This window comes from Oenanthe melanoleuca, chromosome 11 (genome assembly GCF_029582105.1).
Source record: "Oenanthe melanoleuca isolate GR-GAL-2019-014 chromosome 11, OMel1.0, whole genome shotgun sequence".
NCBI classification, from domain to species: Eukaryota; Metazoa; Chordata; class Aves; order Passeriformes; family Muscicapidae; genus Oenanthe; species Oenanthe melanoleuca.
The window spans coordinates 1,447,392-1,460,177 of record NC_079345.1 but is presented as its reverse complement, the minus strand read 5'-3'; the positions used below and the strand labels follow the sequence as shown (position 1 = coordinate 1,460,177).

Genomic DNA, 12,786 nt, shown 5'->3' with positions numbered 1-12,786 from the left:
CGGTACCGCTCCCGGTTCTGCTCCCCAGTGTTCCCGGTACCGCCCCATTGCCCCAGTCCCCCCAGCACCAGCCCAGTGTCCCCAGGACACCTCCAGTGCTCCCAAACTCACTGTAACCTCCACATCCCAACGCCCAAACACCCCCAGTGCTCCCAGTGGATCCCAGTGCTCCCAGTGGATCCCAGTGCTCCCAGCATCTCTCCAGTGCTTCTTCCCACAGAGGCCACACGTGGATGAAACTGCCTTTATTGAGAAAAATGGTTTGCTACAAATAACGTCATCGAGTTAATTCTTCTTCAAAAAACAGGACGGCTCATTAAAAGTTCTAATTATGCAAAAAAGTGGTGGGTGATGCACTGGCGGGTATGGCCGGTGGGATCCATGGATCCCGGGCACAGAGGGATCCCTGGCGTGGCCCCTCACACCCAGGGCCTTAAAGTGCTTTACAAAAGCAGCTCTTGCTGCCCCTGCTCTGTCTCTGTGGGGCAAAAAGGAGAAGGAAAAGGAGGAGAGAGGGAAGGAGGCCGAGGTTAACAGTGCTGGCCGCACAGGGAGCTCTCATGGAGGTTGCTCCAGCAGCCGAGGGTCCCAGCTGAGCACAGGACAGGGAAATGCTCCTGGGTCCCTCCTGGAAGATGCCAGGACTCTCCATCCCACCAGGAGCACCCTGAAGGTGTCAGCAGTGCTGGGCAGGTAGGAGAAGATCCCATTCCTCCTCACTGGCCTGGCTCCTGAAAGGGGAGCAGAGCAGCTCCAGCCCTTTCCCTGCCCTGCCTGGGGAGCTGAGGGTTCCCTGCACGCTCCTCGCAGGGCTGCAGATCCCAAAATCATCCAGTACTAGGAAAATCAAAATAAAACCCAAGCCAGTATTGCTAGAGCAGAGCTGGAGCCAGGTTTTGGATAAAGCTCAGAAATTCTCAAGCAGGAAGATGCAGGGGGGCCTCTCCCACCCCTCTTCCCTGCACATCCTGTGGGAAGGCTCTCAGGAATCACACCCCTCCCTCAGCTCCACCACTGGGGGCCTTGGGGAAGGGGCAGGAAGATCACCAGGGTGCTGTGGAGCACCTTGGATCAACAGTGCCCCATTCTCAGGGAGGGATTCCAACAGGGAGAAGCAATCCCTGGGGCTGGGATCCTGCATGGACACACATTCCACGGGCACCCAGCACCTGGATCCAATCCAGCTGCTCCTGCCCAGTGCCAGCATGGCACAGCCATCCTGCCTGCTCCCTCACAGGCAGAGGAATTCTGGTGAAGGAAAAGGTCCAGAAATATCCAGGGATGTCCCAGAAAGATCCCTGCTCTTCTCCCCAGCTCAGAGTCAGACATGCTGCTCTGGGATCCAGCTCCTGCCCCATTCCCAATCCACGTGTTCATCTGCTTGGGTTATTTGTGTAAAAAATAAAACTTTCTTAATAATGTTCCATAAAAATACTCTTGTCCTGGGTGGCAGATATTGCAGTGTGAAGGGGAACAGCTTCTGACCCCGCTCTAGAAAAGGTGGAAAAGGCTTCGTGCCGCTGGGTGTAGAAAAAGGCAAGGGCTTGGTATCCCAAGAGCCGGTACAAAACGAGGGAAGGGAGGGTTTCCCTGGATGCTGGATGCCATCCTCAAGGGCTCCTCTGAACCACAGCTCACAGTCTCATCCTGGGATTCAGCATGGGGGTCAGGACAGCCTGACATCTCTAGAAAAAAAATCCTTGGAGAGTTTAAAAAAAGATGCTCCGTGCCGCCTTCCTCCTTTTTAAAAGGATGTGGCTGATTCCAGTCCCAAATCAGGGTGTTTTTGGCATCCAATCTATCAGTTTCAGGTACCTATTCTGTTGCACCAGAGAGCAGGGACGAGTGTGCCAAAAAGCAGCTAAGAGCACACAGATCTGGACACGGGGATATGCTCTCAACACGGATATTAAATGCCCATCCAAGGATTGATCCCAGTCCTGCGGCGCCAGCTCCTCTCTCCAGAGGTCTCTGCCCACTCACTGTGACAACTGAAGAGGCTCCACCTTCTTCAACAAGGTGGGAACAGAGCAGCAAACAGTGGGAAGGATCCCAGATCTGGGGCAGGGAGAGGGATCAGCCTCAGTTCTCAGAGAGGGACAGAGCCAGGGCTGCCTGCAACGCTGCCTCCTCGTCGATGTTGTAATCCTGAAAAGCAAAGAGGGGAGCTCAGGAGAGTGGCACAACCAGGGCATGCTGTGCCCATGGAGCCCTGCCAGCTCCTGGCTGTGCCATGGAGCCTCCATTCCTCTGGCACACAGATCCCAGGAATGGCACCCGTGCTCTCTGTGTGTCCTTTGTGCCCACATCCCTCTCCTGCCTGGAATCCCACACAAGCCCACACAAGCTGAGCTCAAAGGGTGAATTTTTCTAGCAAGGCCAGAGGTTTTTGCAGAGCTCGAGTGGGTTTATCCAACACAGCTCCTGAGGTTGGGATATTCCTCTGTAAGTGCTGGAGATTCTTTTCCCTGACATCTATCCAATAAAAGCAGGATGAGAACAGAGCCTCCCCTGAGGCCAAGGCTGAGCCTCACAACTGCCCCCCACACAGGAGGGGTCAGGGACCCCCCACATGCAGCAACCAGACCCCCCCCAAACCCTGGGGCTGGGCTGGTCCCACCCCCTCCTCCCAAAACCTCCAAGAAAAGGGGTTTTGTGTTAGAATTCCTCAGGGAATGAATTTCATGGAAAAACCCATTTTGTGGAGTGCAGGAACAATTCTCTCTCCTCCTGGTGTGTGAGGACACCCTGGTGGGTGTGGGGGTGTCATGGGTGGGACACATGTGCCCTGTGTCCCCATCCCAGCAGGATGGGAAGGGCTGGTTTCACCTCCTGGCACAGAACACAGGAAGGAGGGTTCCCCTTTTTGGGCTCAGGGTCACACTCACCACGAAGGTGTCGTAGGAGAACTTGTGCCTGTGGAGCAGGTGCTGCAGGAAGTTGGCACTCTTGTAGCTGGGGTCCCCCCAGGGCATGGCAGAGCACACTGGGCACACCTGTGGGGACACAGACACGGAGTGGGCACTTCCAGAGATCCAGGGGCAGCCACAGCTTCTTTGGGAACCTGTGCCACAGCCTCCCCACTCTCACAGGGAAATATCCAAACCAAACCAACTCTCTGGCAGTTTGGATCCATTCCCCCTTGTCCTGCCATTCCAGGCCTTTGTCAATAGCTTCTCTCCACCTTTTCTGAAGGTCCTGGAAGGCAACAATTAGGTCTTCCTGAAGCATTCTATTTTTCCAGACTGAACAATCCCAATTTTCTCAGCCTTTTCTCATGGCAGAGCTGCTCCACTCCTCTGATCAACTGGGTGATCTCCTCTGGAGTCATTCCTACAGCTCCAGGTCCTTCCTGTGCTGAAGATCCCAAGTTCCCCACCTCAGTCAACCCAGAGGGAACAGGGAGAGGAACCACCTGCCCCCAGAGCAGGAGGCCCCACCCCCCAGGGTTTGCAGGAACAGAAGGATGGATGCAGCTCATTCCAGGGAGCTCTAACAAAGCAGAGATAGACCCCCACCTCCCAAAGGGATTTAAACCAGCTGTGCTTCCACAAACATCTGTGCTGCTGGCCTGGGATGCTGCATCAGCTGGGGGTGGCTGGATTTCCAGAGCTCTCACACACATCCCAGCATCACTCACCACCTTGTTGGGGTCATTCCTGTGGTTCTCCATGCAGTGCTTCACCAGCTCCTGCTGGTCCAGGTTCCGGGCCCCGCAGTACGGACACACGAACGTGGAGCGGTTGGGAATGTTGCTGGAGAGAGCAAGGAGGAGCTCAGATCTGAGGGGAGGCTGGGCTGACCCCTTCCAAACTAACACAGCACAGCCCTGTGACAGCAGAAACCAGCCCAGCCCCTCCCCACCCCACCTCCCTGCTCTGGTGGATCCTTCATCCCACCCCACGCTCCAAAACCCGGAGCAGCAGTGCCAGCAGGGAAAAGGTGCTGCTCTTCCTCCCAGGGAAAGGCACAACACACACCTGGATTTTAGGGCATGCAAGGAGGGACACGTTCCATACCAGAGGCAGGAGAATACCTGGGAATAGGCTGGGATGTGGGGACAACTGGAACAAACTTGGGGCAGTTGGCCATCTGCTCCTGCACCTTGGCACAGGACGAGACGTGAGAGCGCATTTTGGCCAGGGTCACCTGGAGAAGGACAAGGAACAGCCCTGAGCTGCAGGAACAGGAGCTGCCTCTGCTCAGCTGAGGTGGGAGTGACCTCTGGTCCATGGGGGATGACCCACAGCAGTGGGAATGCTGCACCCACCCATTTCTCCTTGCAGGATGGTTTGAGGCTGCAGGGATCCCCAGAGGCTCTGTCCCTGTTTCCTGGGAGCAAAGCCTGACCCCATCTGCTGTCCCCTCCTGTCAGGGAGCTGTGCAGAGCCAGAAGGTCCCCCTGAGCCTCCTTTTCTCCAGGCTGAGCCTCCCCCAGCCCCCTCCCCAGCTCTGGACACATTTCAGAGGATGGGGACAATGGGGACAATGGGGACAATGGGGACATCTTTACCTTCTTGCTGCAGCCCCTGCAGGGAGCCTTGTAGGACGAGAGCTGCTTCTCCACGCTGGAAGCCTTCTCCACCTTTTTGGGGTCGAAGGGCACACGGCAGAGCGGGCACAGGGGGGAGGGCACCTGCAGGCAGGGCTGCAGGCATTCCCCACAGAACCTGGGGGCACACAGCAGCCCTGAGCACCCCGGGGACAGCAGCACCCCAGCAGGGCACCCAGCACCCCAAAAACACAGGTGATGCCTTAAGTTTAAGCTTTTTTTATTTTTCAGATTCTGCACTGCCTTGGTGTGTGACTCTGTGTTAGCGAGTTCTCCCAGATCAGTCACACACAACAATCCTTGTCCAGCCCCAGAACCAAAGACACGCTGCAGCTTCAGCCCCAAAAAGTGCAAACAGCAGAGAATTGAGGAGAGAATCTGGGAGGGTGGGACTGCAGAACCTGGAGCTGGGACTGGACAATGAACCCCAATATGGAAATGAAACAAAACTTATAAAAGTGTGAAAACTCCTGACAAGGGGTCCATCCTGGGCAGAGCTCTTGTACTGCCCAAGGTGTATCTTTTGAAAGCCTTTTAATAAATCCCTATTCTGTTACTTTAATAATAAGCCTCTGATCCAGATCAGCCTCTCAAGGCATCACAGGGCTCTGCTGGGAGAACTGGGAGAACTGAACTGGGAGCAGGTGAGTCCCCAGGGAGCTCCCTGCAGGCACAGACTATTCCACTGCTCCCAAGCTGCATCTGAAAGCAGCCCAAGTTAGTGCTGAGTATCCAGGCCAGGCAGGATCATTCCAAGGTCCTTACATCCCCAGCAGCAAAGGAACCCAAGGGCTGAGGAGGCAGAAGAGCCCCGTCCCCAAAATCCGATTATCGCTGGCATTCCTGACCCCTCTTCCCCAGCTCCAGCCACCAGGACTGGGAATGAAACACCCCAAAGCCTCTGCAGGGATGAGCAGGGGGGATCAGGAGGGGTCAGGGATCGCCCCCAGCCCCGAACAAGCAGGAGTGAGGCCAAAGCCACAGCCCCTAGGGAATGTCCCCAAAATCAGACGGGAAAAGGGATCGAGGTGTCCCCGAAATGCTGTGGGGACACGTGAACAAGGGTTTGGGGGACAGCAGCCAGGTCTGGGAGCAGAGGGAAGGGAAGGGATGGAGATCCCGGTGTGGGTCACTGAGGGTGGGAGGGGGTCCCGGCACGGAACCACCGCCGGTGTGGGCCGGGGTCCCGGTGCCGGCCGGGGTGAGGGGCAGAGAGCCCGCAGGGATCCCGGCACAGCCGCCAGCCCCACACCGCGCCCGCCCCGGGGCCGCCCCGCCCGCGCCCCGTCTCACGTGTGCCCGCAGCCCGCGATGCCGACGGCGCGGTGGAAAACCTCGAGGCAGATGGGGCAGCTGAACTGCGCCTCCAGCGCCTCGGCCGCGGCCCCGGGAGCGGCGGCGGAGCGGGGAGTCCCGGCCGGGCCCTGCGGCCGCTGCGCCGCCGCCACCAGCAGGCTGCGGAACATGGCGGCGGCGGCCGGCGGGGCGGGCGCGACGTCATCGAGCGGCGCCGTCGCGTCATCGCCGCGCGACGGGAGCGCACCGGGACACGGCGAGACCCGCCGGGACCGAGCGGAGCCGAGTGCGAGTCGAGCGGAGCCGAGAGCGAGCCGAACGGAGCCGAACGAGGACGAGCAGAGCCGAACGAGGCCGGGCAGAGCCGAGAGCGAGCGGGAGGGGCCGAACGAGGACGAGCAAATCCGAACGCGGCCGAGCGAGGCCCGAGCCGAGCAGGACAGCCGGGGACTCACCGGAACGCACCGGGACCGACCGGGATTCACCGGGACCCACCGGAATCTACTGGGGCCGAGTGGCGGCGCCATGTGCGACGCGGCGGGTGACGGCGGTGGCTGCGGGGCGGACACGGAACCGCCGCGGCGCCGCCACGCACCGGGAGACAGGTGCGAGTCCGGTCCGGCCTCGGAATGGACCCCCGGGGCCGCTCCCGGTACCCCCCGGTATCCCCCGGTAGCATCCCGGGTATCCCTGGTGCTGCCCGGGACCGGGGGGTCAGGTCCCGGTATCCCCGGTAACCAGCCGTGTCCCCACAGCCACCCCCGAACGTGCATGAAGTGCGGGCAGGGCACGGCCGCGCTCGTCATCCGTGTTGGGGACCCGTTCTGCCGGTAAGGGACCGGGGATGGGGGACATCAGAAATGGGGACATCAGAAATGGGGATATCAGAAACTGGGGACATCAGAAACTGGGACATCAGAAACTGGGGACATCAGAAATTGGGGACATCAGAAATTGGGGTCTCTGAGTCTCCAGAAGATGGAGGCTTGGGAGCTTTGGGGCTTGGGGACATCAGGGGTTGGGGACGGTTGTTCTCAGGGGTGTTGTGTCTGGAGCATTGGGATGTTGGGGACATTGGTTTGCTGGGGACAAGATTTGGGACATTGGGGCCAGACAACATCAAGGCTTAGGGACATTGAGTTTTGAGAGTAGGGGAGGGGGGACAGTGAGGTTTGGGGACAGTGAGGTTTGGGAACGTGGCTCATGGGGATCATTGGATCTCTGAGATGTCAGAGCCTGGGGACGTTGTTCTCTGGGGCATTGCTCTTGGGGACATCAAGGGGACTTTGGGGTGTGGGGTCCGGGGGTGTCAGCACAGCCTGTGGCTCAGGAGTCCCCGTGTCCCCAGGGGCTGCTTCCGTGAGTACTTTGTGCACAAGTTCCGTGCCATGCTGGGCAAGAACCGCGTCATCTTCCCGGGAGAGAAGGTACCGGGGCGGGGGGACCCGGGCAGGGCACCCGGGGGTGGCCCCAGGGCTGGTGACAGTCCCTGCTGTCCCCACAGGTGCTGCTGGCAGTGTCGGGGGGCCCAGCCTCCAGTGCCATGATCAGGCAGGTGCAGGAGGTGAGAGTGGGGGTTTGGGGGACTCTGGGGGTACATGGCCCCTCACCCCACACCTCACCCCACACCTCACCCCTCCTCTGCAGGGGCTCAGCCGGGAGGCGGCCAAGAGGCTCCGCTTCGTCCCCAGCCTCGTCTACGTGGAGGGTGAGGGAGCCCTGCTGCTGCTCCGTGTCCTGCTGCCCATTCCCTGCTCCAACTGCCCATTCCCAGCCCATTCCCTGCTCTGTATCCAGCTGCCCATTCCCAGCCCATTCCCTGCCATGTCCAACTGCCCATTCCAACCCACTCCCTGTCCCCTGCCTCCCTCCCCTTTCCAGCCTTGTTGCCTGTTCCCTGCCCCATTCCTGGCCCCACTGTCTGTTCCCTGTCCCGCTGCCAGTTCCCAGCTCACTACCTGTTCCCTGCCCCATTCCCAGCCCCACTCCCTACTCCCACAGTGTCCCCTGCACCGTGCCAGTGCTGGGGTGCTGCCAGCCCAGGAACAGGGTTGGGGATGTGGCAGCAGCCCTGGCACTGTCCCCCTGCCTTGCAGAGGGAGCCGTGCGCAGGCAGAGCCCGGAGCAGCGGCAGCAGACCTTGGCCCAGATGGAGACCCTGCTGCAGGCCACCGGCTTCCCCTACCACCTGATCCACCTGGAGGAGGTACTGGGTGACAGGGGGTGCTGAGCTGAGGGGACACATCTGGACAACTCCTTCCTGTACCCCTCTCTGCCCTGCAGGCACTGGAGCTGCCCCCATCCATCCTACAGCCGGGGCCGGAGCGCACGAGCACATCCAACCCATCCGGCCCTTCCTACAAGGAGGCTGTGGACAGCTTCATCCAGCAGCAGCGGCAGGATGGGGACAGTGGCACCTCTCTGCCTGGTCACAGCAGCCAGGACAGGCCAGCAGGACCCTCGGCCACCCCCCGCCTGCCGGACGCTGCCCAAACGCAGGAGCTGCTCCGCAGCTTGGAGGCCGCGGGGACGGCGACGGCGCGGGAGGAGCTGCTGGAGCTGCTGCGGTGAGGGGCTGACCCGCTGCCAGCACCGCTGCCAGCAGGCAGGGTGGCTCTGATCCGCTGTCATCTCATCCCCAGGACCCACCTGATCGTGCAGACAGCCCGGGACAGGGGCTATGCCAAGGTGATGATGGGTGACAGCCTCACGCGCGTGGCCATCAAGCTCCTCACCAACCTCTCCCTGGGGCGCGGCGCCTTCCTCGCCGTGGACACGGTGAGCTGGGGATGGGGACACACCCAAGAGGTGACACAATGCCACCGTGGGGTTATGGCTGGGTGGTGGCACTGTCCCTGCACCCACAGGGCTTCACGGACCAGCGCCACGGCGACGTGATGGTGGTGAGACCCATGCGGGACTACACGGCCAAGGAGATCGCCTTCTACAACCACTTCTTCAGCGTCCCCACCGTCACCGTGCCACCCCTCTTCACCAAGGTAGGGGGGGTCCCGTGCTGGGGAGCCCACACTCTGTGTCCCCACAGCAGGGACAGGACCCCCCAGTCCTGCCCTGCCCTCCCTGTTGGCTCCCACAGCCCCGGGAGAAGCCCAGCATCCACCAGCTGGTCGAGCGCTTCCTGCTGGGGCTGCAGGAGGAGTTCCCCTCCACCATGAGCACCGTGTACAGGTAGGGGGTCCTTCTGGGGGGACTGGGGGTGTGGGGGGATTGGGGTGCACCCACTCACTCTGTGTTGGCTGCAGGACTGGGGAGAAGCTGAGCCCAGAGCCAGCCAAGACCAGCAGTGAGTCCGAGCGCTGCCTCCTCTGCCTCTGCCGCCTGGACACTGATGGGGGTGAGTGGGGAGGGCACTGGGGGGCTCAGGGGGATTTGGGGAGCAGCTGTGACCCTCAGTGACCCTCTTGCTCTTCCAGAGGAGGAGTTGGCTCTGGAGCCCACTCTGATCTTTGAGGAGCCAGCAGAAGGGTGAGCACGTGGGCTGGGGGGGGATTCCAGCATTCCACAGTGGCACCACCGAGTGTCCCTGTCCCTGAGCATCCCCATGCCTGTCCCACAGGGTGGAGAGCAAAGCTGCCTACATCCCCCTGCTGTGCTACAGCTGCCGCCTCACCTTCAAGGAGCTGGTGAGGTTTGGGGTGCAGGGGGTGGTTCTCAGGGCAGTGGGGGTCCCCAGGCTCACAGCCCCTCTCGTGCAGGGTCCCCTCGACACGCTGCCACCCTACGTGCGCGCCGAGGGCCAGCGCAGGATCCGCAGGTACCAGGGTGGGGGCACCTCCCTCCCTGCTCAGCCCCAGGACTGTGTCCACCCAGTGTCCATCCCTGCAGAGCTGAGATGGAGCAGCACCAGGAGAACCAGGAGTCCAGCAAGAGCTGAAGGGGTTGGGGACAGCAGGGGACACATCGCCATCCCAGTGTGGCACTGCTGGGGCACGTGCCACTCCTCAGGGATAGCCCAGAGGTTGCTGAGGATTCCTGACACCCAGGCAGCTGCTTTTATATCCCATTTCTGTCCCAGCCAAGGGCAGGGAGAGCCCCCACCCCCTGTTTATTGGGGGCTGGGGTGCAGGTCCCTGGTCAACCCCACCTCCCTGCCCCAGCTGCCTGTCAGCCAGGGAGGCCTCAAGTTTGTTTTATTCAATATCTGTATAAATAAACCATTTGAATTAATAAAAAAAAAAAACAACAAAAAAAAAACAAACCCGAAGTCACAAGTGTCTGAAGTCCAACTGGGGCTGCCAGACCCCCTCAAACATAGGGGGCCACAACCCAGGACCCCCATCTTGGAGCTGGGGGTGGGGGGGCTATTGCTTGAATTCAGCCTGGTTCTGGAGCAGGGCTGGGACCAGCAGGGAGCAGGGCACAGGCTGGCTCTTGACCCATCCCCAATCCCCACCTGGCAGCCAGGGGCGCCCAGTGGGTGGGGGGAGGTCACCTCCTGTCCCTCTTCCCAGGAAGGCACAACATGGTCTGTGCAGGTCAGACGGCTTCAAAGCAACGTAGAGAAAAACATCCAGAAACACATCCTCCCTCCACGGGAGCGCCCAGAACCCCACGTCCCACTGCCTCCCGGGCTGGCTGCAGCCCCAGCTGGGGGGGCTGCTTAAGGCATTGGCGGTGATGTCCCTGTCAGGGGGGGCTGCAGCCCTTCCCCTTAATCCTTCTCCCGTGTCCACTTGATCATGGTCTCGGGCGAGCGGTAGAGGAAGATGAGCTTGGCGTAGAGCTCCTCCTCCAGCTCCAGCTCGCCCGTCTCCCGTACCAGGAAGATGTCCTGGCACAGCTTCAGGATGCGATCCACGCAGGGCAGCTCGTCGAACATGATGGAGTGCGAGATCTCGCTGAAGAAGCCGCGCACGAACTTGCCGATCACCAGCACGATGGACACGTAGAGCCCCATGATCCTGCAAGGGGAGGGCACATCCTAAACCCCTGGAGATCTGTGCTGGGCTGATGTGGCCAGGAATGTGTGTTCTATCATTATCTCTGAAATCCAGCTGGGGCAGTGACCCTGATCTCCTGGCACACATTATCTGCTCATGGGCCATCTTTAAACCAGCTGGGCAATCATCTTTATCTTCCACAGCCCATCCTCCCTCCAGGAGATATCTCCTGTTCATGGCCAGTGAGTCCCAGGGCATGACTGATAAAATTCCATCATCCCACTGGGAGATGCTCCAGCCAGGGGAGGAGCCAAGCCTTTCCTACCCAGATCAAAACTGAGATTTTGAACAGCAAGTTGTCCATCTTTCCACTGGATTCCAGAGGAAAACCAGACCTTTCCACATCATCCCTGGAGCTTCAGAGGAAACTGCACCTTCTCCAGGAGCACTGCTCCAGCTGAACCACATCTGCCCCTGCAGGAGGATGCAGCCACCATTGAATGGGACTGTGCCAACACCCTGACTGACTGACGGGTGTCAGCTTGGATTCTGACTCTGGCAGGGCTGGGATTGTTCTGTGTAATACTGCATTGCTATTTTAATTTTCCTAATAAAGAACTGTTATTCCTAATTCCCATCTCTTTACCTGAGATCCTCTTAATTTCAAAATTATAATAATTTGGAGGGAGGGCGTTTACATTCTCCATTTCAAAGAGAAGCTTCTGCCTTTATTGGCAGACACCTGTCCTTCACACCAGGAAAAGATCCCACCAGCAATTCCCTGGGATCCCCCCTCGCCCTGGCACCCTGCACGTACCCGTAGCCAGCCAGGAAGCCCAGGCTGGGGGGGCTGACTTTGTCGTTGAAGATGATCATGGGGAGCACGTTGCCCTCCTGGGGTGGGGCGTCCTTCAGCCTCAGCACCCACCACTCCACAAAGTGTGCACCGGGGCCAGAGCCCCTGCGCTCCTGCTTCAGCTGCACCTCCACGTCCAGGAAGCTGTCCACGTCATCTGGAGAGGGTGACACCGTCACAGTGGCTGCTCTGCTCTTAAGGATGGTTTTTTTGGGGGGAGTGACATAGTGGGACTCACATCCTCACTGTCTGCAGGGGCTGGCACCCAGCACGGCTACTGGTGTGCTCCCAGTGCTGATTTTTTAGCGAGGGACACACTGGGACTGATGTCCTCCTCCCTGCCTTCAGAGAGGTGTCACCCAGTGGTGATTTTCTTGTGAGGGACATGTTGGCACCCACCTGGCAGGAGCTGCTTGACAGGTTCAGCTTCGAGTCCAGAGGGCGCCCGGATGTATTTGGGGAAGAGTTTGGGCAATAACCTGCAAGAAAATGGAGTGGTGGGGGGCGGTTACACCATCCCACTGAGCACAGGGGTCCAGTCACCCCCTCAGGGACACTCACACAGGGTCATTCCTGCTGCCATCCAGCATCTGGGCCAGCTGCAGGCGCTGGGGCGTGCCGGGCTCCAGGTCGATGATGTGTTTGCCGTAGGCGTTCTCCACCGTGCCGCCCTTGCCCAGGTCCCTGCGGGCAGGAGAGGCTCAGAGGGTGCAGGCAGGGCTGGCTCTCCCCTGGCCGTGCCCCAGGTACCTCTGGAAGATCCAGGAGATGTGCACGGTGATGTCGGAGGAGCCGTTCTGCAGCTCCAGCCGCATCTGCTCACGGCTGGGGGGGCTGATGCTCCACAGCGAGCCCGAGCTGCCCTCGATGCGCGCCGTCACGATGTCCTCTGCGCCGTACAGGGTGATGAACTGCATGGCCAGCTGCCACCAAAGAAGGGACACAGCTCAGCCCCAGCCCTGGGGGCTCTGCCAGAACCTGCCCCACGCAGCCAGCAGGGATTTTTAGGGATGAGGAGGGAGGATTTACCGGCTCGCTCTCAAACTCTGCGGTGAGCTCCTCGTAGTCCTTGGTGGTGAAGGGCTGGATGTATTGCTGCTGGGAGCTGGTGCTGAACAGAGGCTGGAGGGGACAGGGGGACGTCAGCCAGGCAGGGCACGCTGGTGTCCCCACCCTGGGCA

At 60.1% G+C, this 12,786-nt stretch overlaps 3 protein-coding genes across 5 annotated transcripts in view; 1 reads left to right on the top strand and 2 right to left on the bottom strand.

The window, feature by feature from the left end:
- Positions 1-230: 230 nt before the first annotated feature.
- RNF166 (ring finger protein 166) lies at positions 231-6,375 on the bottom strand. Its single transcript, XM_056500486.1, has 6 exons — positions 5,846-6,375; positions 4,514-4,670; positions 4,037-4,149; positions 3,641-3,755; positions 2,889-2,996; positions 231-2,148 (listed from the first exon to the last, which is right to left on the bottom strand). The coding sequence occupies exons 1-6, from the start codon at positions 6,373-6,375 to the stop codon at positions 2,083-2,085; spliced, it is 1,089 nt and encodes a 362-aa protein (XP_056356461.1). The 3' UTR covers positions 231-2,082.
- Positions 6,065-10,034, top strand: CTU2 (cytosolic thiouridylase subunit 2). The gene is made up of 15 exons (XM_056500485.1): positions 6,065-6,453; positions 6,604-6,678; positions 7,197-7,275; positions 7,353-7,412; positions 7,496-7,556; positions 7,945-8,054; positions 8,132-8,415; positions 8,491-8,626; positions 8,716-8,847; positions 8,946-9,037; positions 9,112-9,203; positions 9,283-9,334; positions 9,426-9,492; positions 9,565-9,623; positions 9,695-10,034. Exons 1-15 carry the CDS (start codon positions 6,374-6,376, stop codon positions 9,741-9,743), a joined length of 1,428 nt encoding a protein of 475 aa, XP_056356460.1. The 5' UTR covers positions 6,065-6,373; the 3' UTR covers positions 9,744-10,034.
- The window catches only part of PIEZO1 (piezo type mechanosensitive ion channel component 1), a 30,562-nt gene continuing 27,760 nt past the window's right edge, over positions 9,985-12,786 (bottom strand). For all 3 annotated transcript variants that reach the window (XM_056500483.1, XM_056500482.1, XM_056500484.1), the window contains exons 46-51: positions 12,635-12,727; positions 12,356-12,528; positions 12,167-12,289; positions 12,005-12,084; positions 11,567-11,762; positions 9,985-10,770 (exon numbers count right to left, since the gene is read on the bottom strand). In XM_056500483.1, the coding sequence (XP_056356458.1) occupies positions 10,521-10,770; positions 11,567-11,762; positions 12,005-12,084; positions 12,167-12,289; positions 12,356-12,528; positions 12,635-12,727 (915 nt within the window). In that variant the 3' untranslated portion in view covers positions 9,985-10,520. The remainder of the gene's footprint in view (positions 10,771-11,566; positions 11,763-12,004; positions 12,085-12,166; positions 12,290-12,355; positions 12,529-12,634; positions 12,728-12,786) is intronic.